The sequence below is a fragment of the Kuraishia capsulata genome, genomic scaffold (genome assembly GCF_000576695.1).
Source record: "Kuraishia capsulata CBS 1993 genomic scaffold, Kuraishia_capsulata_scaffold_5, whole genome shotgun sequence".
Classification (NCBI taxonomy): Eukaryota; Fungi; Ascomycota; class Pichiomycetes; order Pichiales; family Pichiaceae; genus Kuraishia; species Kuraishia capsulata.
Genome location: NW_019172954.1, coordinates 734,896 through 760,920, shown reverse-complemented (window position 1 = coordinate 760,920; position 26,025 = coordinate 734,896). Strand labels below are relative to the sequence as shown.

Sequence of the window (26,025 nt, the reverse complement as noted above, 5' to 3'; positions counted from 1 at the left end):
TCCTTCTTGCGTTAACTTTGGCAAGACCAGGCCTCAAGAGTCCACAGAAAAAACATTTGAAGCAAGTAGTTCACGATTCTGTGAAGATGGGTGAAAAACAATATCTGGGCCAATCCGAGAATCAAAGGAGGTTGGTTGCCGGTTCCCAGAAATCACAAACAGTCTCAGATGACGTTCTGGAAAAGAGAAGACAGCGATTCAGCAAGTCTCCTGTCCAAAACAACGACTATGGGTTACTCAGCCGAGGAGAAGACTTCAGACTACAGAAAGATTTCAATGCGAGAGTGGAGTTCTTCGAGAGAATCAAAACAAAGTATGATGAAGCGGATTTAGAAAAGGTACCAGAAAACATGGCATGGGTCTTGATGTCCCTGCGAAAATTGAGAGAAGCGTTAATAGCAATTGAAACGACAATTTTCACCAAGGAGGTGTTCCTCTACTCGGTGAGGGTTTCAGCGAGTGTGCAGAATCACCAGGCTTATGTTCCTGCAATAGTTCATCTTCTGCAGAAGATACGACAGACAGTGGGACTGAACAAAGACGAAGAAAGAGAAGTTCTAACATATCTGATTTTGCACAAACTGCACCATAACGGAGCTATAAACGATGCCTTTGAACTGTTCTTCAAGTACGTGGATGTACTTGGAGACGGGACCAGTCTTACTCCTGGGCAATCGCTGGACATGGAGAAAATGTCAGATCCCCAGCGATTATATGCGACACTGGTCTCATACTCAAACAGAGACTTCTACACATGGATTCGACTTTACAAGCGGGAACTTTCTTCGAAGGATGCTATCCGTGCCAGAAACGGTGCGATAATGGGATTGGGGCACCGCAAAGTCCTTGATTGGGCTTTGACTAGCATTGGGTCGGCATATTTTGTGATGAAGAGACTTGATCTTGAGATGTTCACTGGTGAGTCTTGGGAATCACTGGTGGGTGACTATAACTGTTTGTGGAGAATTGAAGGCGAGGTTGTCACTATACGAGAAAGGAAGAGGACGCTGAAATAGTAGAGCATGGCCTTAACCGAGATGAGTATGTATATTTAATATAATGATTGGAATTTGTGTTTGGAGTGTGTACCAGTTTCACCATAATGCCCTCCACCTTGTCTGTATCATTGCGCCCACCATGCGGCCCATCCTTCTGCCCACTCAAGTGCCCACTACAGCGCCCACCATACTGCCGTTCGTCATAAATCCAATGTGCTTTTTTGCTAGTGTTCAATATATACCTGTTAGGCCTTGTTCTTCAAGGCTCTTCTACTCCTGACCGCTTCGGCCAGGTTCTGAAGCATATCAACGGTACTTTCCCAGGAAACACACCCGTCAGTGACCGAAACTCCATACTTCAGCTGGGACTTGTCCTCTGGAATGTTCTGCTTTCCCTCGTTGATATTACTCTCGATCATGAGACCAATGATCTTGTCCTCGCCCTTCGCCACCTGTCTAGCGACTTCAGCACACACAATGGGCTGATTTCTGTAATCCTTGTTGGAGTTTCCGTGGGAACAGTCAATCATCAGCACGCCGGTTGGAGGGAGCTTCAGCTTGGCCTCAGCAATAGACTTCTCGTCGTAGTTGGTGCCCTTCTTTCCTCCTCTCAAAATAACAAACCCGAACTCGTTACCCTTGGTGGTGGTGATGGCAGCCAGACCGTGCTTCGTGACACCCATGAAGTGGTGGGAATGAGAAGCGGCCTGGACAGCGTCAATAGCCACATCTAACGAACCATCAGTACCGTTCTTGAATCCAATAGGGAAAGACAGCCCCGACGCCAACTCACGGTGGAGTTGCGATTCGGTGGTCCTGGCACCAATAGCTCCAAAAGAGAGCAGGTCGTTCAGGTATTGTGGAGAAATGGTGTCCAGCATTTCCGAGCCGATTGGCATTCCTCTGTCGGTAAGATCAACAAAAAGCTTTCTGGAAATCTTCAAGCCCTTGTTGATGTTGAAAGTGGTATCCAGATCAGGGTCGTTGATCAGACCCTTCCACCCAACAGTGGTTCTGGGCTTCTCAAGGTATGCTCTCATGATCACCACCAAGTCATCGGAAAGCGAGTCTGACAACTTCTTCAATCTGTCCACGTACTCCAAAGCAGCATCGGCGTCGTGAATGGAACATGGACCGACTACAACAAGCAAACGGTCGTCTCTCTGAGAGACCACGTTCATAGCATCCTTTCTACCCTGTACCACCGTCTGCAAAGAGCGCTTTGTGGCCTTGATCTCATTCTGAAGGAGGGCTGGTGAAACCAGTGGGTCGTATCCGAGGATGCGAACATCGTCGTAGTCTTCTGGGGCAGGTGTGGCCTTAGTTGACATCACATTAGTCTGGGTCCTGAAACATGAGCTAAACCTTCTCAAAGGAGATTAAAAATTGGAGAACTCACCATGTTATAAGTAGCTAGTCGGAGTATGTGTATCTGAGCAAAAAAAACAACGAAACAGTGGAGGCTATCACTAAATCGGAGTTGCGCAAATGTCTGCAGGTGTTCTTTAGAGTCATCTGCATGTGGTGAAAAATGTGAAAAAAAACCGAAGCTGTTGATGGGTCGTGGCCCAATCAATATGCATCGGAGAGGTCCTGTCGTATCCGGATTGGCATAAAGGTCTGAATCGGATAGTAGAAGTGGGATTTGGAAGCTATTAAAAAAAGTATGCAGAATCGTGAAACTGGATGCAAACAAACGTAGGAGCGCCTCTGAAAATACCAGCAACCAAGGGGGCCACGCCCATATCCGCCGTCGAAACCAATTACGCTTCGGTTACCGCACTACAATCCCACTACAATCCCACTTGCCTTGTGCCGGTTCACACCCGGCAAAACATCCCACTCCGTCCAAAAGTGGCTGTGCTCTTACACCCCCTCCCTTCGTTGAGCGCTTACATTCGTCCACACGCCCAAATTTGTACACACAGCACCTTGAAATCCCATCGTCACAATCATCCAACCCTTTCACTTTATTCCTTGAAAGGACTGTCATACAACTCAATATTGCCTTTTATTAAGTGGAGGCACATCCATCGGTGTACTATATTCCTCTGGCCTCGATTTCTTTTTGAAAGGGTTTCTGTTTGCGTGTTGTTTTGCACTCTTTTCATAAACGCTGAAACTTTGAGAAGTCAGATTACATCTACGTTGCATCCATCTTGGATATCGTTCTCATATTAAGGGTTTTGGATTATACCGAAATCGCCTTTTGAAAGAACAATTTTCAGATTTGTTTGGTTTCATTATAGATAGCATACTTGAACCGTTGTGTTTGGGCGCTTGACTGTTTGATCTGACGAATCATTTTCGAGCCAGCGGAGTTTTCTCGACGAATTTCCACGAATCTCTCACAGAATATCTAGTCTCGCATTGCATCTTCATTTTTAATTCTTTTCTCTCAAAATGGCCACGAGAGCTCCAATGGTTCAATCGCCAGCTGCGGCAGCCGCAGTTGCCGCCTCAACCGGCGGTAACCAGAACAACTCGTCCTCAAACTCGGGATCCCAGACTCAGATTGTCGGATTGCATTACAAAATTGGCAAGAAGATAGGCGAGGGGTCTTTTGGTGTGATTTTCGAAGGATCCAACATGATAAACGGAGTTCCAGTTGCCATCAAGTTTGAACCGAGAAAGACAGAGGCGCCTCAGCTCCGCGATGAATACAGGACTTACAAGCACCTGGCTGGATCTGAGGGAGTGCCCAACGCCTACTATTTTGGCCAAGAGGGACTGCACAATATCTTAGTTATCGACCTTTTGGGCCCTTCTCTGGAGGACTTGTTTGATTGGTGTGGACGCCGGTTCTCGGTGAAGACCGTTGTGCAGGTTGCGGTTCAAATGCTCACGCTAATCGAGAACGTTCACAGCCACGACCTGATCTACCGTGATATCAAGCCGGACAACTTTCTGATTGGTCGTCCAGGTTTGCCAGACGAAAACAACGTGCACCTCGTGGACTTTGGCATGGCCAAATACTACAGAGACCCACGCACCAAGCAGCACATTCCTTATCGCGAGAAGAAATCGCTGAGTGGAACGGCGAGATATATGTCCGTTAATACACATCTGGGAAGAGAACAGAGCAGAAGAGACGATCTCGAAGCCCTAGGCCATGTGTTCTTCTACTTCCTGAGAGGCCAATTGCCATGGCAAGGATTGAAAGCGCCCACCAACAAGCAAAAGTACGAGAAAATTGGCGAGAAGAAGAGCACCACTCCGGTGTACGATTTGTGTATGGGGCTTCCTAAGCAGTTTGCGCTTTACCTTGAATCCGTGAGAAATTTGCCATTCGAGGCAGAGCCGGATTACCAGGGCTATAGAAACCTGCTTCTTTCTGTTCTTGATGACATAAATGACCGTGCAGACGGGCAGTATGACTGGATGAGACTGAACAACGGCCGAGGATGGGACGCTGCGATAAACAAGAAGCCCAACTTGCATGGATACGGTCATCCAAACCCACCAGGCGATAGACACCGTCACGGGCAGCAGCGCAGGTCCAGACAGCCTCAACAGTCACAGCCTCAGCAGTCGAGCACTCCGCAGAACCAGCTCTCCCTGCAACAGAACCACGGTTTGAACATGAACAACATCCACCAGTCACAGTCGGCACTGAATGGAAGCGCCTTGTTGCACCAGCAGCAGGACTCGAACAACAGACCGTTGCCCAACTTGCCTGGCAACTCGAACTATCTCAAGCAATCAAATGCTCAACAGCCACAAGCTTTGAACGATCCGTTGGTTTCGGGTAACCGCAACAGGCCTGCTCAGGACGGCGAGTCGAATGGGTCTAATAAGGGATTTTTCTCGAAGCTGATGTGTTGTTCGTGAACGAAGGAGGAAGAAGGCGAGGAGGGATGGAGACGGTTAAACCGTGATCGGAAAAATGCAGAGGCATTGATGCAGAAGCAGACATGCAGAAGCAGATATGCAGACTCTGACGGATAAACGCACTTGGATTGCGCAGTTTCCATGATAAAAGAACCAAAAATATCGAAAGCTCTTTTCTAAGCAATTTCAAGCCTTCCACATTAAAATAAATGCATCAAAAGGACTATCGAGACTAATTTTTCGACAAAAACTACGACAGATAACAGGCGATATAATCAAGACTTGAATCTTACACGTGATTGTTTCACAGGAAGAATAGCCAATCCAAGCACTATGAGAATAATGGGCATATTTTTTGTTAAAAGCTTAGTTTGACCACTAATGTCTCTCTCTCTCTTTTTCTATTGTAAACATTGCAAACGCTCTTTCTTTGTACTATTCTATATTTATCTCGTGTGTGTCCCCGCATACCACGTGACCTCATCGAAGTGAATCCATCACTAGCTTCACAATCTGTTCTTGTGTAATCATTTTGTTTAATTAGGCGTTGAATATCACGACCTTCAATTATGGGAATCAGAAATCCGTTTAGACCACCTAAAGAGGCATCGCACGAGCAGGCCGAACAGTATCTAAAACAGAAGGGCGTTGAGGTGTACGATGAAAAGCCTTCGAATAGGTTCAACGCGTACAACGTGAAGCCGATGCAGAGGGTCAGAAGGAAGCCCCAAGAAAGTCATCTGACCGAAACGGGTGAGGCTTCCGCTCCTGTTAATTCAGAAAGACCGGGTGGTCGGATCAACGACCCATTTTCGGAGTATGCACTGACCCACCCTGAAATAGACAGCGACTTGAACTCGTATGATCCAGACAATCTGAACATGTATGAACCTGCGGATTTGCAAGAGGAAGATGGGATGACGGAAGCCGAGAGGGAGATAGCCCGAATTGAGAAACGCATACGAGAAGTCCGGCTGGGAACGCTGCAATCCTCAGAAAATACCAGGCAGCATCTGGAGAGTGCTCTGGAAACAGGAATTAACACCACGGGTTTGCTGGCATCGCAGGGAGAGAGGTTATATACTACGCGCAACAGAGCCGATGTTCTTCAACAACAACAGATAGCTGCTGAAGAGTCGATTGATGATCTCAGATGGAACGACAGGTCAATCTTCTCAGCTAAAGTAAGGGCTCCAGTCAAAAGCAGGGAGGCCAAGGATTTTGTGGATTTGAAGACTCAGGCGTTATTGAGACGGAAAGGCGACCGTGCTGTGAGAGACGCTAAATTCCAGAAAGGACAGACAGAAATGGAGACTTTGATCAATCGAGTTAAAGTGGATACCAAGGAACCAGAACTTGGATCAGATGAAGATGATCTCAACGAATCACCGATGGATAGAAAACAGCGGTTGGACGCGGTTCAAAACATGATGCTGAAGTATAAGGACGATAATGGGTCTGATGAAGAGATAGAACTGAAACTATCTAAGAATCTTGACAGAACCTATGTGTTGGCAAAAAACCTCAACGAACTCAGCAAAGGCATGAACTCGGAGTTACAGAGACAGAACGAATATATTTCAGACCTGGGTAGCAAAATGGACCAATCGTCAGTTGCGATATTGAAGAACAATAAGGATTTGAATGACGCTTGGTTGCAGAAGAAGAAGAAGAAAAACCAGCTTCCTGCGAAAAGCAGAGGGTTCGAGAAATTTGACGATGATGACGACGATATTGAGGATTACGAGGACAAGTTGGACAGATTTTTGGGGGATAACAATTACGACGAAGACAACGATTTCAGTGTGAAGAGGGTGATCAAGAAGATGCTGTAAAACGTTGAGCCTGAGGAAATGCGGTATGAGAAAGCCATCATATAAGCTCACAACCCTCGAAAATACTTCAAAGCATAATATGTACTAGTTTATTGAATAAATAGACCATATACAGTAATATCTCAAAAACAAATAGGGAAAACGGGGATGGGCTTCAAAAAAAACCTGAAGGGCTGGGAAAAAGGGAGCACCAGTCCAAAAACAAAAAAAGTGGAATCACTGGCAATGATTCCGCACAAAGATAGGGAAAAAGAAGATAATAATTTGGACCAAAAACAGGCGTCACAGCCAATCGAAGATGAAAAATAAGAGGTTATCCCACAATCAGGTTTCTCAGTCAAATCAGTACTGCAGTTTCAGAGGGATATCGATCCATGAATCTTCGCAGACTTCCAGTCCGTGGCCAAGGTCTTTGGCCGCCTGAAACTGGTCTGATTCAAAGGGTCTGAGCCAGATCCTCACAAAGTAGGATCTGGAAGCCAGACAAGTTTGAAAACTGGGCAAGAGCGAAATAACTTTAGTTTTCTCTTCCGATTGGAAGCTGCTGTTGTTGTTTACAGAAGAGGCAATCTGATCATTGATCAGCTCGAATTTAATCGAGCTAGATTTAATCCATTGTTGTCCTTCAAGGGAGGTTGAACCATCAGAACTGATCGACGCACTAGAGCTCGATGCGGTAGACGATGGAACTGAGTTGAATGAGTTCAGGTCAGTTTCCATAGCTAGCGGACGAGATTGCGCATACCTTCGATCAATCCAAGGTGTCTGAACGTCGAGCAAGCCATGACTTCTTCGATGCCATCGTATCACGTTGTCGTCAATTCTTTTCATCTCAGGGCGCAGCTCTGAGAGACTGCTGAGTGAGTTCTTCAAATGAACGTCTTGTAATTCGGCATCATTCCTTGCGGCCGTTTCATAGTTGGTGAGCAGCTTCTTGAAATGGTGCCGAATTTTCATCGATACAGCATCGGGTGCCGTTGGATGCGGAAACCACAGAGGAGATATATCAACTGGAATTGAGTGAGGTGAAGAAACATCGAGGCAATACAATGATAACTTATAAAAGTCATGGGATTTCGGCTTCAGACTTGCCAAAAGAGATGGATCAGAAAGCATCAGCTCCAGGTCTAGTCGCAAAGACACCTGCCAACCGGTATCCGTCTTGTCAACTTTGAGGTCATTGACGGAAGCAGTTAGCTTGGGCGTTGTGAGAAAATCCAGACTTGATGCTGAAGTGCTAGGGGAAAGATGTTCTGACGAGAACGGCGATGATGACATCGAGGAGCGAGAAGAAGTTGATATGTCATCGGAATCGACACTGTGTGACTTCTTCAACCCCCAGGAGTCACCAAAGAGCCGGCTCGAGAGAAACGAGCTCTTTTCCCTTTTTTTCATCAGATGGTAGTTCACGGTGAATGTTGGGTTAGGACCCACGGAACGCGTTCGATCAAGCAGTCGTAGCAAGCCCGAATCGTCTACAGTGTCCCAGTGAACAAGCGGAATCTTCCCATCTGAAGAAGAGAGAGAAGCAGAAGAAGAGGCGGCCGACGGCGATTGCCGCAGCCTCTCCCTTTTCTTCTTCTTTACACCTTTCAGCCGCGGCATATATCGCGGTTTATCCTTGAAATGGTTGTGATCTCTGGTTTCCACGAGCTGAATTAGCTTTTCACAACTTGGACAACCAGCCCTGCGGGAAGCGTCATCCTGTCCCGACTGTAAACTGAGCCCGCTCGTATCGAGCTGATGCTTCGAGTCATTATGATCCAACCTCAAGCAGTTTAGCTGCTCAGTCAGCGAAGACACATATGGAGAGTACATTTGTCTCTGTTTCAAAGTCAGCATGGTCTCTTCAGACAAGGGACTGTCAGATTTGCGTCTTGGTGAGAGACTGGACTCTTGGATGTGCTGAATCCTGGTCTTTGCGTGATCTAAAAACGACTGCAACTGGTCTTCCGCTTGAAGCTTGAAGTCTGGCGAAACAGGGCCGTGGCCTGCAGATGGAATGATGCGCACATGCCTTGCCGCATGGGACCGTATGATTGCGGTAGGCTCCATATCCTGTTTAGGAGCACTCACGTGGAACAACCGCGCATTGACAGAGTATCCAACGGAATACCAGTTCCTAGAGTTCAAGTCGTCATACAAACGGGGCTCCGAAAGGCCATTGACATAGCGGTTTGCCATATGCCGCGTTCCAGAGGTTGGAGGAAGCTCGAGATGCGAATCCAGACACGAAACACAGGATTGTTCCAGAACTTGCCATTCTGGGACCCTGAATGTGAATGGGATCGCATAAGTAGTTTTTGGCCTTATTATTTTATCTTCAGGCAGGCCATGTACCAGCGAAACATCGCTGTTTTGGCACGTCGTTTTACCGTTGCCAGCGGTAGTATCTTTCTCTATCTTTGTCGTTTTGTGAAAGCGTCTGGGGGTTTTCTGGCTCAGTGCTCCACTGGCCTCAAAATCAACCATTTTCAAAAACTTCTTGTTAACTGTCGAGTTCTGGAAAGGGTCTGTTTTCACGAAAAGATCACCCTCGAAAGAAACGACAAACATCTCAAACGAGATGCTCATCTCAGTTGAGTTTTTCAAGTAAACAAGTCCTTGTATCAAATCGCCATTTGAAAAGGAAGCCGCGGAGCCGTCTTTAAGCTCCACCGACGTCTGAATTCTGTTTTGGTCCATATAAGCCGTCTTGTGTAAGTTATTCCAAACGGAATTGGTTAAGCTCTGGGTCAGGGTCATCATACCTGAATTGTCCGCGCCATTGGGATCATCGGAAGTAACTGGATCTTGTGAAATCTCATCAAAATCTCTAGGCGTCTGCTGCTCAAGCAACAGATCGTTAGCCGATCTGTTGAGCACAAACTGGTGCATGTAGTAGGAAGGCAGCATATCTCCATTCATTTCGTAGCAAGTGAATCTGTAGCAATCTAAGCAGTAATTGAGCACGTGGATATAAATGTGCTATTGTTTTTGTCAGAGATTGATACTTGGCAAGAGGAGAAAAGAAGGGAAAGAAAACAAAGAGCAGATATTGAGCTAGAAGCAGGGAGTAACAGATGGGGTGTTATGGGGGTGCGAGTTTCTAAGTCTCACTTTCTTGATCGGAGCCGTGCGAGATTGAGCTCAAATGTTCAGGGAACCCGCCACAAAATACCCCTTCTGGCGCCTGTGAAATGATGTTTTGTGTCCTGATGATTTGACAAGAAAAGATCTGTTTTGATGGTGGGGCAGTTTTTACTAGCTACAGCTTTAATACTATTAAGGTGGATTTTCCGTCTCTGTTTCTATTTCTGTTTCTTCTTTTGAAGCAAAGAAAAGTCAGAAAATATGAAAACCGAGTTCGTCAGAGAAAATTTTCAGCATGTTCCAGTGTGGAGCAGCGTAGACGCTTTTTATAGTTTGCTGTAAGGGTGACTCATTGAACGCGGTAAATCGCGCAATGGATCGATATCTTTCGGCGGCTGTTCAACAGCTTAGATCCTCAAGGTTTTGATCTTGACAATCTGGGAGATCTGTGTGAGAAAAATTACTTTGATCTGGTTCAAAATTATATTTCAACAGTTGGTTCCCGAATATTTGTCTGGAGAAGGTGGATCTCCCCCAGATTTCAGCGTGGAACATTATTCCGTATCATGTAGAGAGCCGTGCGTGTACCCCACGAAGTTCGTGAAGTTAAATCCGAGAATCCCCGAGAAAGCCCCGGATTGAAAGATGCACTACATGAAAATATACTGCTATGGTGTGAGGTTACCAAGACACTCTTAAATAACTTTCAACTAACCCTCAATGAAGTAAAATTGAGTGACCCGGATGGCTTATTTGGCGGAATCTGTAGCCAATTCTGTGCGTCATACTCACTCTCGCCCTCAATGACGTGGAAAGTATACGCGTATCTGCTTGCGGCGCTCGTATTGCGCTCGCTCTTGTGTATCAGGTTACTGTGAATCAACACCAGGGTACCTGCTGGAATTTCGACCGTCTTGAAAAGCGACTCATTCTCGCGAACAGCCTGCTCTTGTTCCGTGAACCCCTCCCATTCTTGACCAGTGTTTGGATTAATGAACTTCGTGCCCGCAGGGCCTGAGACGAACCGTCGCACTATCGGAGCGGTGAAGTGAGAACCAGGCACATAGCTCAAGCAACCATTCTCGAGTGTGCAGTCTTCGAGAGCAAACCAAAAGCCAACGCATGACTGTGGCTGAGTATACAGAAACTCTGCATCTTGATGGCTGGGCACCTTCCCGCCAATCGAAGGTTGTTTGCAAATAACCATGCTTTGAAGTACCCGAGGATCGGAAAATCCAATCTGAGAGGCTATCGCAGCATTAAACCCATTGATAGTAGCCTTGTTGAACTCACTATTCAAAAAATGGAGACCATGACCAATCTTATTGATAGCAGTCTCTTTCTCGCGAACCAACCTGCCATTTTTGTCGATAGCATCAGGCTCAAAAAAGAACGACACCTTATCACTGGAATTCAGAAAATAATCGTCTCCAACGTGTGACTCTTCGTCGTCTCCGGTGTTGAACTTGGTCATCGGATGAGACTCAAGATCCAGGCCTGCAATCATGCGCTTGGATTCTTGTAGAAGTGTCGTTACCGTTTCCGGCAATAATGCCCCAGGTATCGTGACACAACCTTCGGTCTGAAATTGTCGTAGTTGCGTTTCCGTTAGCATTAGGTTGGGCGGAGAGGAGATCGGGTTATCTGACTCCTTGGGGTTTGCTTTGAATAGCCTGTACATAGATAGATATTGATATCGGTTAGGGCACCACCCCACAGTTTGGACCGCACACGTCGTACCCGAATTAAACTTAGACTCTTGCTGTTCATTACCAGCCGTTTTCCTTCAATTGAGTTCGCCCAATTGCCAGATTTTTTTGCTAAAGAAACTTGTCAGACGACTAATCAACTATCTCAATGTCTTCGCAATTACCGCTTAAAGTTGCTATCATCGGAACAGGTATTTTTGCCAAAAACGAGCACCTGCCCTCTTTTCAAAAACTTCCCCATCTTTTCAAGGTGCACGCCTGTTACAATCGCTCCCGTGGAAAAGCTGAAGAGTTTGCAAAACTTGCAGGAATTACAACCATATATGAATCCTTGGAGGATGCTTTCAAGGACCCAGAAATCGATGTGGTTGATGCGTTGCTTCCTGTAGAGTATAACGAAGAGGTTGTTGCGCTAGCTGTGAAGTACAACAAGCCACTTTGTTTCGAGAAACCGATTGCTGCCACTCTCGCCGCAGCTCATAAGATAGTTGACCTTGCCGCGACCCCTGAGGCACCTCTTATTGTGGTTTTGGAGCAATGGGCGTACTATAAGGCGATCCCCTTGATTAAAGAGAAGCTGGAAAGGATTGGAAACGTGGTGTCGTTTGCGTATTCGTCAACCGGTCAGTTCAATTTCAATAACAAGTATCTTGCGACCACTTGGAGGCAAAAACCAAAGCATGTCGGGGGCTTTTTGTCCGACGGAGGAGTTCATCAGTTGGCTCTGCTAACGGGTATTCTTGGGCCAGTTGCATCGGTTTCTGCCCGCTCTAGACAAGTCCGTGAGCAGAGTGGAACGGACGATGTGGCCTACTCTCTCTTCACGACGGATTCGGGGGCCATTGGATCGTTCACCTATGGATCTGCGTTTGGAAACACTGCAAAGACCTGCTACTTCCAGATTTTGGGCGACAACGGGTCAATTTACTACGATTTTTCACCCGGTTCGAAGCCAACTGTGACCGCACGCTACGGAGGAGCCACTCCGGAATCGAAAAACTCGGAGGAAACCATAGTTATAGAGGACGAAAACTTCGGAGCATCGCAGGAGTTGAAGCTTTTCGGCGAGGCGCTGATATCGGGGGACTCAGCAAATTGCATCACTGTTCCTGAATTGACTTTCCACCATCTTGCAATTGTTGATGCGATTGTGAACTCCAATAAGGAAGGTGGAAAAGTGATTGATGTGGAGAAGCTATGAAGGAGGGGTAGCCTTAGCAGGCTTGACCGTTGGACATCACACAAAAAGTTGCTCTGCCCGGACTTAGCACGAACGTTAGATTTCAAACAGATTTTACTTCTCCGATAAATCACACAGTATTGCATTATACCAGCCCCAACTAGTAATTTTCGTCCAATGCATCTCCATCCACAACTAACACTACGTCATTTCTGACACTATCTTTCTGGCAATGCACTTCAGTGTTCCGCCAATCAGAGGCATGTATGCGCATGCACGTCTAGGGGTGCGAATGAGCACACGATGCATCAGTTTAATTGGCTCATCTGTTGTGTGAGCGTTAGGCTTTTTGTTATCAAAACGTTTTCGAAGTGACCTTATTGAGGGGAGGTCAATAAAGCGATGGATATCGATGGATTGTGGTCATTGAGTGGAATCTGGTCTATGCTGAATACTGATGTGTAAACTCAGGGAGGGGTTTTGGACATTTATTATGAAGGTCAGGGGTTATGCAGCAAGGGTAAATAGAGATTGTTAAGCTCCAAGGCACAGTTTGAGCTAAACGGATTTGAATCCAGCCTGAAGGACTGTGCGGATATATGGCAGTGGGGAAGTTTATTGTTATGACCTCAGATCATCAAAAGAATTCGACATGTCTATCATATCTGATTATGAGTAGTGCAGTCGTATCGCTGACATATCTACCAATATGGAAAATAGACCAAGTTTTCTTGCTGATATTTATCGCACCTTGTTTTATTATCTCACATCTGTATTCAATGTCTCCGCTTAATCATTACAAACCATATCTATTAGAAATTTCAATGCTATGTCATATCTCATTATAGTTACAAATTTTAGACAAATAATATCCACATTAACCAGCATATCGATCGTATCATACAGAGGCGTTACGCCAATTTTAAACTCCAACCCAAAGCAAACCTATTATCCCTAGTTCGTAGTAAACACCTCACCTTGCTGGTTCTGCACCGTCTCTTCAAAAGATCCATTCGAGCTCCGTCTCCACTTGAGCTTCTTGCCCATCTTTTTCCAGCTGCTCTCCTTCACATTTGCCGAGCCATTGGACGAAACTGAGTGGTTCCTGCTCGTATTGTTAGGCGATATAATGCTATTGGTCTCCTCCATGCTAGACAGTGATCCCGAACTCATATTCGAGCAAAACTGCGACACGAATTCGAGATAAGCAGAATGAAGCAGCAGTTTGACCGTACTCAAAAGATCCTGAAGGGTCTCCAAACGGGGAATTTCGTCGGCAGTGACTGCCGTCCTTAGGGAGCATGGAATATTTATCTCTCTAGGCGAATCGTAGACGATGAAGTTTTGAAACAGCAGCTTCCAGCGTTGGATATCGGGTATCGAGGTTTCCATGCCCTGCGACATGAAACCGGTGAGAATCTGGTAGAACTCGAGGTTTTCTATACAGTGTCTTGATGCCAGGAATTCGGAAAAGGCCTCCAGATGATATGGCTCGGGCGCATTATCGGATAACACTTGTTCCAGAGGTGGCGTTATCATTATGGCGTTTGAGAGTTCTGGTGAACACTTGAAGACTGGTCGAGCTATGTTCTTTTCTGTTGAAGTTGAAGACGAAGTTCCTATCGATCCGCCTTTTGCTTGAAAATCACTCAGGTATATAGGGATGTGTCAAGTGTCAAAAACCGACAAGCACGAGTGCTTAAACTAGCAATATACGACAAGAACTCTTAAGCCAGGTAGACAGGGTTAAACGGTCCTGACAAGGGTGTCTCGCAGTAGATATAGAAGGGGCTTTCGAAAAATGTGTTACGGTGCATTTTGCATATAGCGGGTATGAAAAAAAGAAACGAGCGCAGGACGGCCGAAAAGGGTAATCAAAAGCAATTTCGAAAAAAACGGTGTTGGAGGGGAAGCCAGTGCAGTCTCCGGTGGAGATGAGCTCGGCTGGTTTGATGTTGGTTCGAGCCGATCATGCGTGCCAGCACAAATTGAACTCAGGTAAAAAAAAGTAAAAAAGAATAAACAAAACCAGTAACTCTGTTTGTCTGACTCTGCCTATTCTCCACTGTCATTTGATTCATCGTTCACTCATATCTCATGTTGACTGCAACCTCTAGGTATTTCGTTTTTTGCCTCTTTGTACCGACCCGATGATGCAATACTATGTCACAATTTACGTCGTGCAGCATCAGATGTGTGGCGCTTAATTGTAGTTATCTAGCTTTTGACTAGGCGAGCTACCTATTGTAATACATTGGCACACATGTATACCGTTGGTTTGGTCTCCTCGTGCGTCGCACTTACAGCCACGAAATCCGAGCGCTTATACTGACAGAGGTTGCTTTTTGCAACTGGGTGTCCGCTTCCACTGTTTTTTTGCTTCTGCTACGTGGAGAGACAAAAAAAAATTCGCACCTGGCCAACTCCGCCCTGGTTGGAGCACGTCCACCCCCGAAACTTTTTTTTTCCACCCTCTGGTAGAGAAACCGTAGGACCTTGCCGAGTCTGAGGTCGCAGGACAGAAATCAAAATCGAGTTAGACGCTCGCCTGCATCTTGACAGTAGGAAAAGAAACAATGGACCGGTCTTAGCTGACATGACATTGACTCTGTTGCACCATCTGGACCTTCCTAATTTAAGGCGGAAGCCCTCTGGTACAGTACTATTGTTAGTGCTGCAATCGCTAGACACCAATGCGAATTCGTTTGGCGAGTACCGAACCAGAAATTCGAGAGTAGTTTTGGATCCATCTGACCTGTATTGGCTCGCGGAAAACTGTCCAACACTCCGTTTGATATACCCGGACTTGGATGAATCTTTCAGAGCGAGTTTCCACGACGCGGCTCAAATAATGCCGTTTTTGACATCTTTGGTAGCGAGTTCTCTTGATTGGATAGCTGAAGAAGATAGAGAGCTGATTTGGGAGCTTTCCAGTACGAAAATGTCGGATTACAACTCTGGGTTTCGGTCCGATCGGACACGGGTACTTCGTATAGGTACTCTGGAAGTGGAACTATTTGAGCCCGGCTTTGATTTCGATCATCTTGGCCTGAAAACCTGGGGATCATCTCATCAGCTTTGCAATTATCTGGTCAACCATTTCGGAGGACTTGAGTTGAAAGAGCCCGTGTTGGAACTTGGTTCGGGTACTGGGCTGGTGGGTATAGTACTGGCAAAGTTAGGGATGTCTCTATTATGTACTGATCTCCCACCGATTGTGGAAAATCTTCGCAAGAACCTCGATCTGAATGGCGTTGATCGTGTGAAAGTTTCTACACTTGACTGGACGGATCCTGAGGCCTCTTCAGTTGAGCCGCACTCAATGAGCACCATACTGGTTAGCGATTGTATTTATTCTTCCTCGCACCCAAAATTGGTGAGTGAAATGGTGGCAAGATTTTTAAAGAACGAGAGAGATTCTAGACTATTGCTGCAGGTTCCCATTCGTAAGGGATTTGTGAAGGAAAGGGACGAAGTTTGGGGTTTGATAGAACGATTGGGTTTGAGGGTTTTGCTCGAACACGTTTCTAATGGTAAGGACGATTTTGGTGAGAGTGAATTTAATTTGAGGTGTTATGGGTGGAAATGATGCTGGCAAGTTTAGAGATTTAGAGTAGACTAATAGATGTAGGTCTATGCGCCATTATATACAAGCTTCTTTGATAGATTTTCCCAATTTCTCAGGATTTTCCAAAAAAACACTTATAATTCAGCACTTAAGAGAACTGGATCGTTCTTTAGAAGGAGCAGACCTACATCAAGTACCAATCAGCAATTATATTGCTCAATTCTTCACTTTCTGTATCATTGCTTATCGGGCTCTTTCGTCTTATCTCTTCATCTGCCATTGTGAATCGTGTCACTCCCTATAATTGCTGGTCTTCACTCTTATCAGTCTTTCTCGATTATGCTCTACAATCCGAATAGAGCTATGGTGAATTTGAGAGACAGAGCAAAGAGGTACCATTCCAAGAAGGAAACACCAAGTGAAGGGCCCGCTGACAATGTGGCTGATGTTTGGAATACGGTGAGTTGATATAAGGGGAGGTGGTGAGAATTTGTTGAAAATCTGTGTTCTCACTAGAGTTAGAATAAGGATTGCTAGACGTGAAAGCGAACGAAAAATGACTAACTTTATCTCTAACAGACTCGAAAAGCCTGTGTGGCAAAAATAACAGAAATTTTGGAAAATGCCGCATTAGCCAAATCTTACGAAGGAGCCCTATACCAGAAAAATCATAACAGCCTAGAACAATATAGGACTAGCTTTAGAAAGGACGTGATAGCATTGCGGAACTCAAAAACGGGATTCCGCGAGGCGATTAAAAACAAAGAGATTACACCGGAACAGTTTGCATTGTTAAAACCGGAAGAACTGTTTTCGAAAGAGCAGAAACTCGAGAATGAAAAACTGAAGGATCAAGAGTTGCAGGCAGCTATCAGCACTGAGACGAAAGCTCTTCCAAAGAATATAAATGCTCTCAAAGACTCGGTGGTTAGTGAGAAATGGGGCATATCGACAAGTGCGGCTGCAATTGATGATTTTGAAGAGGAATGAAACGACTGACAACTAGTCAAGATCTGGCGAGGGCGCCGCAGCATCAGCCAATTGACTGAAAATTTCAGCAGGGTTTCGATAGCAGACCTGAGTCCTCAATCTGCTGAAGCGTGCACAGTATCGTCCACTGCTATAATATATCTAATCAAAGTGAGAGTCTGCTAGAACTGAAGCAAATGACACGTTGAACACAGATTCTAGCTCTTGCTGATCCTTTTGATGATGTCCTTATCATTCACACCAAGGATTTCGCAACTGATGCCTATGTACTAGTAGAGCTCGCTCTGGACTTTTGTCAATACGAGCTCTTGACCGCAAACGAAGACGATATGAAGACGGCAAAAAGGTAAAGTCTGCGTAAGTGTTGAAGTTGACGCAGCCACACTTCTCTCTTATACGCTTTATAACACTTCTCTGTAATACCATATCCCCATGACCTGTAGAAACGCTCTGGTGCTTCGATGAGTCAACGCTGATTCCGTAGTGCATGATATGAGCCAATATCCGCTAAACAACTGTACTACATTGACCTCAAAAAGATTAGAAACTCCCAAATAGTAAACGAAACTCACAGAAAGAGATAAAACTGGTAACCGGTAAATCGACTAGCGAAGCTTGAGATCCTCAACTTCATCTAGATTCTCTTCATATTGATGCACAAGCTTTTCACTTTTCTTTTAGTCTTCACTCAATTCCTTTTCAGACTATCAAGCCGCGCCTGCAAATCATCGTCTTCAGCTCCACCTCCACCAGCTCCCTGTGCAACCATCTGCCTCTGGGGTTGCGACTTGACGGGCTCCACAGACACTCCGCTGGGCGTGTCCTTCAACAAAGAGTTCAAGTCTATTCCAATCTCATCCATGACCCTTCCCACAACCTCATCTACCTCATCCTCATCTTCCTCGTCCAGTTCTCCGTCCATCATGTCGCCAATGGCATCGTCCATAACTTCCTGTCTCTGGTCCATTATATCATTCTGTTTCTCAAATTCCATGGTGATCCTCTGCAACTGCGGAAGATTCATGGATCTATTCATGGAGTTCAAAAGCTGTGTGGCAGACCTCATTGATTGGACCATTTGTTCGTTCGAGCGAACCGTTTGGATTCGTAGCGAAATTGCCTGAAGCTGGATTTTCATACGCTGGAACTTCTCAACGTTCTTGCGAATACGTATAAGGTCTTTGGCTTGTATCTTCACTGCCTTGATCTGGTTTGCTTTGGCTGACTTCTTAATCTCCTGAATAATCTTCTTCTCCTGCTGTTCCAATTTGACCCGTTCGCGATCCAATTCCCTCTGCGTTCTTTCCAGAGCTCTCTGGTTCTTGCGGAGCTGTTCCTGGGGCGTCAGGCTCTTGCCGAACATCCACTCGAACACTTGCATCGTGCGAAATCAAAAACAGAGACAATTCCGCGAATACCACAATTATGCCAAGATCCCTCTTTGGAACTTTATCCAAAGCTTTGGCTTGCTATCTTGTCGCAGCAGAAGCAGAAGACAGCTGCCCCCTGTAAAATGGTTCTGTGCAATGGGGGTAGTGTCTCAACAATAGTGCACCAGCGAATTCAATCTCAAGGGTCTGCCGCCTGAAAAACATTTTCAACATCGTGAAGCGTGCTCCAACCAGTAATGGCCCCGCAGGTGCAAGATCGGAAACTGCGAAGGCAGTCTTAGCAATCGCGACTGTTCCCACACTCAAGGTCAAAATACAGCAAACAATATTATTGATTGCCTGAAATCAATAATAGAACATTCAAGTCATAAAGCGAGCTTATCTGAGTAAATCTGGTCCTACTGAGTTTGATTAACTTGTATACATGCCAGTGCATCTTTCGCTTCCAGTTACCGGCTTGGTTTAGGGTAAGACTAACCATGTACGGATTGACGCACCCGCTACGCGTCGGAGCGAACCTTGTTTTTGGCTTGGCTGCTTTGATAGACACGTTGAGTAAGTTTTAGACCTATGGGGCGGGGACTGCGCGCAACTGGCTGGGTTGGAAAAGGAAAGTTTAAGCATATATTGTTGTATTTGGGCATTCTCGGTCGATACCACGGGCCAATTATCGGATACACCATTGATAAGCTTTGCGTCTTCGTCAGGTACGATCTCACCCTTCCGATTTAAGGGTTCAATAGGTCCAATCCAAATTACGTGAAAAAAATTATTGACACTCGCTCAGTAAAGCGGCCATGAATAATGCACTGGTGTTTACTGGGTGAATTGGAAGATACCGCCCTCTCAAGACTTTCCAAGCGATAAGCCTTGCTGAAACCCTTTCTGCTGCGGTTCCCCGTGGTTTTCTTGTTTTCCGACTGAATTTCATGTGTACGCGCTAAACCGGAACCATTTGCAAGCTATTACTTTAGTTTGATTGCCAATACGGCCAGTAGTCCGCAAGTTAGCCCAGACACGATTCCGATACCAATTACGGTCTAAAATGCAAATCCGGTTTAGTTGCTTAGCTTCAGAACCCTTCAGGAACGAGCAAGAAAGGACTTCAGACACTGAGAAGCTTGATATGTATGACTAGTATAATCTTCATAAAATCAATCCGAAGGATTCCATCATCAACCCTTTTATCACTCAACCAGCTATCATGTCATGAAAAAAGGCAGTGCGTCCAAACCCTGTCGCCGTTGAGCTCATTCCGTTTCCGAGCGTGCCAAGTTAACCATTCCGGTCTTTAGCCTTTAAGCGTTTTGAGGTTTTCAGTTTCACTCTAGTTGATAATTTGACGGCTTCCTCTCTTACTGGATAGCTTTGTTCATTTGCTCCGCGTGTCTACTCCAAGCCAACCAGGTATTCAATACCACCATTTCAGCTCCATTATTTGGACCTATTGCTACCAATTCTACACATTGCTTGATTCAAGAGGACTTCGAAGGTCCGAAAGAATCTGAGAAAGCACCCATCAAGGCCAAAGGCCAAAAACGGCCGTGTATCCAGATTTTTACAATGATCCCTTTTGGCTTGCGAAATCGCCGTCGTCGCGTGCTGACCCGCCGCAATCTCGTGGTCGCAACGTCGCTGATCACACTGGCTATTTTGCTGCTCAACAATGTCGATCTCTACCGGTTTCGGGTGATACATCACGAGGTTCACGACACGCAACCTATAACCCAGATCGATCAAACAGCACGTGCTTTAATGAAGTGGGAGATTACCTCAGAGGCTTTTCGGAACAAAAATTTGAATGGTCTTATGGTGCCTGGAGACGATGATTTGAGTCTTTCCTCGTTCGAAACAGAATTGCTCAATAAGGCGCATCAGGTGGGCGGAAACAGTTGGTTGTTAAACACTCTACCGCACGACAACGTTGCGGTTTGGAAACCCAAAGAGTTCGAAGTTTTGCCCAGGTTTGAGCATTCCTTCGACAGATTGTTCTGGAATGAGCACAGCCCAGAGTCTCTCCAGAATACGGAGCATATTTTGTCGTATGACCCCCGCTTCACATTGAGTCTTTATCTCAACTATATCCGGAAGGAGTTCCTTATGAAGAACCCTAAGAATGAGCGGAATCCAAAGGCAGACTCAACCATCAGAGTGCCGTTTTCGTGGACGGATTGGACCGACTTCACGTACCTGAACCCGTTTATAACGCGACCACCTGAGTCGAAGGTCTCGTGCGAGGAGCTCATTTCCAGAGCCAACGGGAATGAGGCCGAGGGGTTTTGTACCAATGCTGCAGACATCACTTCGGAGATGCTCTCCAAGTGGAAACTGCCATCAGTGGATGCGCTTCCGGGATTTGCGGTCACTAAGTACATAAGCACAAGAACCAATCCGGAGGATATGCTGCTTGTCTCGAAGACCTATCTCCTGACTAGTGTTCCTCCTCCAGCGAGGATCATGTTCCAGGCAAAGGGTGGTTCCTACCAGGTGTTAGTAGATGGAACGCAAAAGGCGATAGAATCCGAACTCATGGATTCGTATTTGTTTGAGCATGGGCTCACCAAAGAGAGCGACAAAATTCCCCTGAATGCAATGGAAGAGTTTGACAAGCTCATCAGTGAGATTCCGCCTCGGTATGCTGCCCAGCCACAATTGGCCCAAATTCTCAATCCCGAGACCCAGAACCGGCTGCATCTTATTCCCGAGATGTTTGAATTTGGAACCGCAAAGGTGGAGAAGATTCTGGCAGAATGCGAGGCAAAGGTTGAGGCTCACGAGATTGAATTTGACAACTGGCAAAACGGCTTGGTGACAGAAGACGATTATTATTCTCGTTTCTTCATGCCTGAGAACGAAGTTTCGTACTGCAAGAACCTGCGTGTTTCCTATGATCTGGCAGACCAAGATCTGGGCAAATTCTTTTTCGAGGCCCAGCTGACAATGCCTCTTCCAAACTCGGATAACGGTCACCATTACGATTTCCGGTTCTATGCGGGCGGATTTTCGCAGAAATTGCACGAGTCCTTCAACGAGGAGCAATTGACTCAGCGGAAACGTATTGTTCTACAAAGACTGATCCGTAACTGGCTCTCGTTCACGTACGACCAGGGCATTGTTCAATGGATAGCACATGGCTCGTTGCTTGCGTGGTACTGGGACGGAATGACGTTCCCCTGGGATATGGATACAGATGTTCAGATGCCCGTCACGGAATTAGACAGATTCGGCAAGCTGTACAACCAGACACTGGTAGTGGAAGATCCACGTGAAGGATACGGAAAGTTCTTCATCGACTGTGGAACTTTCTCAACACACCGTGTGAAGGGAAATGGAAACAACAATATCGATGCCAGATTCATCGATGTGGATTCCGGAACCTTCATAGACATCACCGGTTTGGCCATCACCAACACCAAGATGCCGGTTAGGTACCATGACTATGCCAACAGATGGAAACAGGCGTATGGCGAAGAGTCGACTATCCCCGTTTTCAACTGTAGAAACAACCATTTCTACTCGTTTGACGAGATATCGCCCATGAGACTCACCATGATGGAAGGTGTCCCCACCGCCATACCCAATAAGATCAAGGACATGCTAATTGTCGAGTATAAAAAGGGTCTTGCCAGGTCTGAATGTGAACATTTCAACTTTGTGGAGAAGTTAGGACTTTGGATCCATGAGGACAAGATCAAAAAGATTCTTCCACACACAGCGTATGAAGAGGAAGACGGAAAGTTCTCCATCGACAGATTTGCCTCATGGGTAAATGAGCTTTCTGATGAGCAGGTCATACAGTTGCTGGACTATCCTGAAATCAGCACGGACTATTTGAAGACCCATAAGCTCTCCAGATTCCACAGGCAGGAGATGAAAGCGATTTCCAGTACACACAAACAGACTGACGCGCTTTTTGGCCATATCAAGATGTATGAGCCTTTGAGAATGACCCTGTTTGATTGGCTGAATGAGAGACAGTGATCAACCGCAGAAGATCACTTCTTCAAACTCATTTGCACCTATATCCGCACCCAGTCTATCCCGCCTGACGATAGTCTCCTTTAATACCACCACCCCCAAAACATTGCGCTCTAATATTTGAACCATTTCCAGTAAATATGTACTAACCCTCCCAACTTTCAGGGATTTATTCGTGGCGTTGTACTCCATTGTTGAATCAACCGGTGGAAAGAAATCTTTCTGAAACACGTCAACGTTACGAGCCGCACTTACCACGTGACCAAAATCTCAAACCTGATCAAAACACGCCATGTAAAACGGTTTGTTTGCCTTGGCAACTCTTAGACGGCCAGAATTCACAAGATCTCTTTCACCAGTCGCGGCGCTTAGGAACTTGTCTCATGTTACTGGCAAATGCACTGTTATTGGTCTGTCTGTTGGTATCAGTACAGGCCAAAACCCACACTTTTAACTATGCTGCTAGGTGGGCATGGCTGAACCCTGACGGTGTTAAGTACAGACCAGTTATCACACTGAACGGTACTTGGCCTTTGCCAACCATAGAAGTGAACAAAGGCGATCGTGTGGAATTCAGGCTTATCAATGAGCTTGGAAACTCCACCACTTCCATGCATTTCCATGGTTTATATCAGCATTCTTCAAACTGGTACGATGGTCCAGTAGGGTTTACGCAATGTCCCATAATGGAGGGTAGTTCTATGTTGTATAATTTCACAGTGGATGGCCAGAGTGGAACGTATTGGTATCATTCACATACTTGTGCTCAATATAGTGATGGTCTTAGAGGCGCTTTCATCATCAGAGACGCGGAAAACGGGGTCGAAAGCTTGCAATACGACGAGGAAAAGGTTATTACGATCAGTGACTGGTATCACGACCTCAGCACCGTGTTGACCAAAAGACAGCTATCAAAATATAATCCTACTGGAGGAGAGCCTATCCCGCAAAACGCGTTGATGAACGACTCCAAAAACGTGACCTTCAATGTCGAGCCTGAAAAGACCTATTTGCTCCGGTTCATCAACATGGGCATCATGGTGTCACAATGGGTGTATCTTGAAGACCACGAGTTTGAAATAGTGGAAGTGGACGGTGTATTGGTGGATCCTGCAAAGACCGAGCTCTTATATCTCTCCGTGGGCCAGAGATGTTCAGTCCTTCTAAGAACCAAGAAAGGGAAGAAAAACTATGCCCTGGTACAGAAGATGGATGAGCAGATGCTAGATACTGTGCCAGATGACCTGCAAACTGTTTCCACAAACTGGGTAGTCTATGACGAGAACCTTCCTCTTCCTCAGCGAACCGACCTGGACACCTGGGATTTAAATTTTGTCAACGACGTCGATCTGGTGCCTGTTGATAGAATGCCGTTGTTACCGGAACCTGATATGTCCATAGTTGTTGATATGAAGATGGAGATGCTTGGGGATGGCGTGGTCTATGCCCTTTTCAACGAAAAGAGCTACATGGCTCCTAAGGTGCCTACCCTTTATACGGTTTTATCTTCTGGGAAAATGGCTACGAACGAAAAGATCTATGGGTCAAATACTAACACGTTTGTTCTGAATTATAACGAAACAATTGAGATCGTTTTGAACAATTTTGACGACAACAAGCACCCTTTCCATCTGCATGGACACGAGTTTCAGATACTCGAAAGGTCAAAGCCCCACGATGTACCTCATCCTTACCATGCCAATCACTCTAGACAATTTCCAGAGTTTCCAAGTAGGAGAGACACGCTCACTGTTGCCGCAAATGGTCATTTTGTAATCAGATACAAGTCCGACAACCCTGGTGTATGGGCTTTCCATTGCCATTTGGACTGGCACTTGGAGCAAGGATTATCGCTGACGCTAGTGGAGGCACCTCTAAAGATCCAGCAGCAACTGGGATCAAATTTACCCAAAGATCAGCTGGACAACTGTGTCAACAGCAATCAGTTCCATGCTTATGGTAATGCAGCAGGAAACGTCTATGATTGGTATGACCTTCGTGGTGAAAAACTCCAACCTGAGCCTTTACCATTAGGCTTCACTATAAAGGGCTACATTGCATTGGTGGCATCAGCCTTGGTGGCATTGTATGGCCTGTATTCAATCTATGGGTTTGGGATGGACGACGTTAAAAAACATGGCTGGGAAGACAGCGAGGTCTTGGTGAATCTGAGACGGAAAGTCGAAGATCCAGTGATCCAGAAAGAACTGGACCAGTTGATCTCGCAGACTAGAGGCATTGAAAACTAGAATTCTGACGATAAGATTACGCAGTTTAATTGGGCTAGATAGTCACCAGACTAACTAGAAGGTCTTTTCTTCATCGGGTTGCTAATATTTGCTTAATCAAGGCTGATTTATGGGTGCTACACGTGCACTTCCTTTCACAAAGCTATTTAAATGACTTTCTTTGTTCGAAGCTTTTTCATCTTCTCTCTTACGTAGAACTCAATAATAGACATTGTTTTTCCCTAGCTAATACGAGTCAATGACCCCCATTCCTCTTTCTTTCTTCTCCTATTTCTCAGACTCTTCCTCATCATCAGAAGACTCAACCTCGGCACTCTGGTTCAACATATCTGAAGCGTTTCCACCACCCAGAGAAGCAGCCAGTTGGCTGATATCAGCACCACCAAAATCTCCTCCAGCCAACTTGCTGAAGTCGAACCCATCAAGACCATCCATACCAGGCATTCCACCCATTCCACCCAGTCCTCCCATGTCGGGCATACCGGGCATTCCTGGCATTCCACCTGCCATCTCATCAGCAACAGGATCCGCCTCCTCTTGCTCGTCCTCATCGACCCACTTGTCAAAATCAGTCCTGATGTAACGGAACTTTCCTTTTTCCTTTATCAAACGTGGCCAGAATCCCTCCTGGGCTTTCGCCTTCTGCAAACGGAAAAGAATGTGCGAACCAGAAACGTCATGCTTGGAGGCTTCTGGATCGATCTCTTCGTAGAAGTTGAGCTCTAAAGAATAGTCTTTGTCATGCGTGGTCGAGTGCGCAGACAGCTTGAGAGCATCTTTGGTCAATTCGACCTTCAAGTTCTCGGGATCGGTAATGTTCACCGTCAAAAACAACACGTTCTTGGCCAACTCCGTGGCGTTGGACCGCTGGGCCCACAAGACTGCAAGCACATCACGTTAGTACGCCTATCAATTGTGCACCACTTAAAAAGCCACTACTCACCTTCTGGGACAATAGACATGATATATGTGCGATTAAACTGATATCCTCGTCAAATCTGAAAAAAAAGCGAAGAAAGCCGGATCCTGGGCCAACCGCTAAAAAGTGTCCACCTGCCCAGACGCTCTCACCCAGCATTTGCAGATTTGAGAAGGCGCACTACCCTTCCAGACGATTCTCAAGCGTTGGACGCGGTACACGACAATTTCGATGCTTTTCTTGAGCGGTGCACTCCTTCTAGATTCTTCATCAGTTGCTATCAATCCCAATCCGGGGCACACATG

General features: G+C 45.9%; 15 protein-coding genes across 15 annotated transcripts; 8 read left to right on the top strand and 7 right to left on the bottom strand.

Annotated features, from left to right (window-relative positions):
* Nucleotides 1-86: 86 nt before the first annotated feature.
* Nucleotides 87-1,016, top strand: KUCA_T00004388001 (uncharacterized protein; the record flags this gene model as incomplete). Its single annotated transcript, XM_022601117.1, has 1 exon — nt 87-1,016. One exon carries the CDS (start codon nt 87-89, stop codon nt 1,014-1,016), a length of 930 nt encoding a protein of 309 aa, XP_022460396.1.
* A 227-nt stretch (nt 1,017-1,243) lies between these two features.
* Nucleotides 1,244-2,329, bottom strand: KUCA_T00004387001 (uncharacterized protein; the record flags this gene model as incomplete). Its single annotated transcript, XM_022601116.1, has 1 exon — nt 1,244-2,329. The coding sequence occupies one exon, from the start codon at nt 2,327-2,329 to the stop codon at nt 1,244-1,246; it is 1,086 nt and encodes a 361-aa protein (XP_022460395.1).
* Nucleotides 2,330-3,401: 1,072 nt separating this feature from the next.
* Nucleotides 3,402-4,829, top strand: KUCA_T00004386001 (uncharacterized protein; the record flags this gene model as incomplete). The annotated part of the gene is made up of 1 exon (XM_022601115.1): nt 3,402-4,829. One exon carries the CDS (start codon nt 3,402-3,404, stop codon nt 4,827-4,829), a length of 1,428 nt encoding a protein of 475 aa, XP_022460394.1.
* Nucleotides 4,830-5,398: 569 nt separating this feature from the next.
* On the top strand, nt 5,399-6,664 carry KUCA_T00004385001 (uncharacterized protein; the record flags this gene model as incomplete). The annotated part of the gene is made up of 1 exon (XM_022601114.1): nt 5,399-6,664. The coding sequence occupies one exon, from the start codon at nt 5,399-5,401 to the stop codon at nt 6,662-6,664; it is 1,266 nt and encodes a 421-aa protein (XP_022460393.1).
* Nucleotides 6,665-7,006: 342 nt separating this feature from the next.
* On the bottom strand, nt 7,007-9,571 carry KUCA_T00004384001 (uncharacterized protein; the record flags this gene model as incomplete). The annotated part of the gene is made up of 1 exon (XM_022601113.1): nt 7,007-9,571. One exon carries the CDS (start codon nt 9,569-9,571, stop codon nt 7,007-7,009), a length of 2,565 nt encoding a protein of 854 aa, XP_022460392.1.
* Nucleotides 9,572-10,442: 871 nt separating this feature from the next.
* KUCA_T00004383001 (uncharacterized protein) lies at nt 10,443-11,351 on the bottom strand (the record flags this gene model as incomplete). The annotated part of the gene is made up of 1 exon (XM_022601112.1): nt 10,443-11,351. The coding sequence occupies one exon, from the start codon at nt 11,349-11,351 to the stop codon at nt 10,443-10,445; it is 909 nt and encodes a 302-aa protein (XP_022460391.1).
* Nucleotides 11,352-11,593: 242 nt separating this feature from the next.
* Nucleotides 11,594-12,646, top strand: KUCA_T00004382001 (uncharacterized protein; the record flags this gene model as incomplete). Its single annotated transcript, XM_022601111.1, has 1 exon — nt 11,594-12,646. One exon carries the CDS (start codon nt 11,594-11,596, stop codon nt 12,644-12,646), a length of 1,053 nt encoding a protein of 350 aa, XP_022460390.1.
* Nucleotides 12,647-13,579: 933 nt separating this feature from the next.
* Nucleotides 13,580-14,164, bottom strand: KUCA_T00004381001 (uncharacterized protein; the record flags this gene model as incomplete). Its single annotated transcript, XM_022601110.1, has 1 exon — nt 13,580-14,164. One exon carries the CDS (start codon nt 14,162-14,164, stop codon nt 13,580-13,582), a length of 585 nt encoding a protein of 194 aa, XP_022460389.1.
* A 1,057-nt stretch (nt 14,165-15,221) lies between these two features.
* KUCA_T00004380001 (uncharacterized protein) lies at nt 15,222-16,214 on the top strand (the record flags this gene model as incomplete). The annotated part of the gene is made up of 1 exon (XM_022601109.1): nt 15,222-16,214. The coding sequence occupies one exon, from the start codon at nt 15,222-15,224 to the stop codon at nt 16,212-16,214; it is 993 nt and encodes a 330-aa protein (XP_022460388.1).
* Nucleotides 16,215-16,532: 318 nt separating this feature from the next.
* Nucleotides 16,533-17,183, top strand: KUCA_T00004379001 (uncharacterized protein; the record flags this gene model as incomplete). Its single annotated transcript, XM_022601108.1, has 2 exons — nt 16,533-16,652; nt 16,773-17,183. The coding sequence occupies 2 exons, from the start codon at nt 16,533-16,535 to the stop codon at nt 17,181-17,183; spliced, it is 531 nt and encodes a 176-aa protein (XP_022460387.1).
* Nucleotides 17,184-17,871: 688 nt separating this feature from the next.
* KUCA_T00004378001 (uncharacterized protein) lies at nt 17,872-18,564 on the bottom strand (the record flags this gene model as incomplete). The annotated part of the gene is made up of 1 exon (XM_022601106.1): nt 17,872-18,564. The coding sequence occupies one exon, from the start codon at nt 18,562-18,564 to the stop codon at nt 17,872-17,874; it is 693 nt and encodes a 230-aa protein (XP_022460386.1).
* Nucleotides 18,565-20,137: 1,573 nt separating this feature from the next.
* Nucleotides 20,138-22,555, top strand: KUCA_T00004377001 (uncharacterized protein; the record flags this gene model as incomplete). The annotated part of the gene is made up of 1 exon (XM_022601105.1): nt 20,138-22,555. The coding sequence occupies one exon, from the start codon at nt 20,138-20,140 to the stop codon at nt 22,553-22,555; it is 2,418 nt and encodes an 805-aa protein (XP_022460385.1).
* On the bottom strand, nt 22,556-22,744 carry KUCA_T00004376001 (uncharacterized protein; the record flags this gene model as incomplete). The annotated part of the gene is made up of 1 exon (XM_022601104.1): nt 22,556-22,744. The coding sequence occupies one exon, from the start codon at nt 22,742-22,744 to the stop codon at nt 22,556-22,558; it is 189 nt and encodes a 62-aa protein (XP_022460384.1).
* A 191-nt stretch (nt 22,745-22,935) lies between these two features.
* Nucleotides 22,936-24,801, top strand: KUCA_T00004375001 (uncharacterized protein; the record flags this gene model as incomplete). The annotated part of the gene is made up of 1 exon (XM_022601103.1): nt 22,936-24,801. One exon carries the CDS (start codon nt 22,936-22,938, stop codon nt 24,799-24,801), a length of 1,866 nt encoding a protein of 621 aa, XP_022460383.1.
* Nucleotides 24,802-25,068: 267 nt separating this feature from the next.
* Nucleotides 25,069-25,763, bottom strand: KUCA_T00004374001 (uncharacterized protein; the record flags this gene model as incomplete). Its single annotated transcript, XM_022601102.1, has 2 exons — nt 25,069-25,682; nt 25,745-25,763. The coding sequence occupies 2 exons, from the start codon at nt 25,761-25,763 to the stop codon at nt 25,069-25,071; spliced, it is 633 nt and encodes a 210-aa protein (XP_022460382.1).
* Nucleotides 25,764-26,025: the final 262 nt, after the last annotated feature.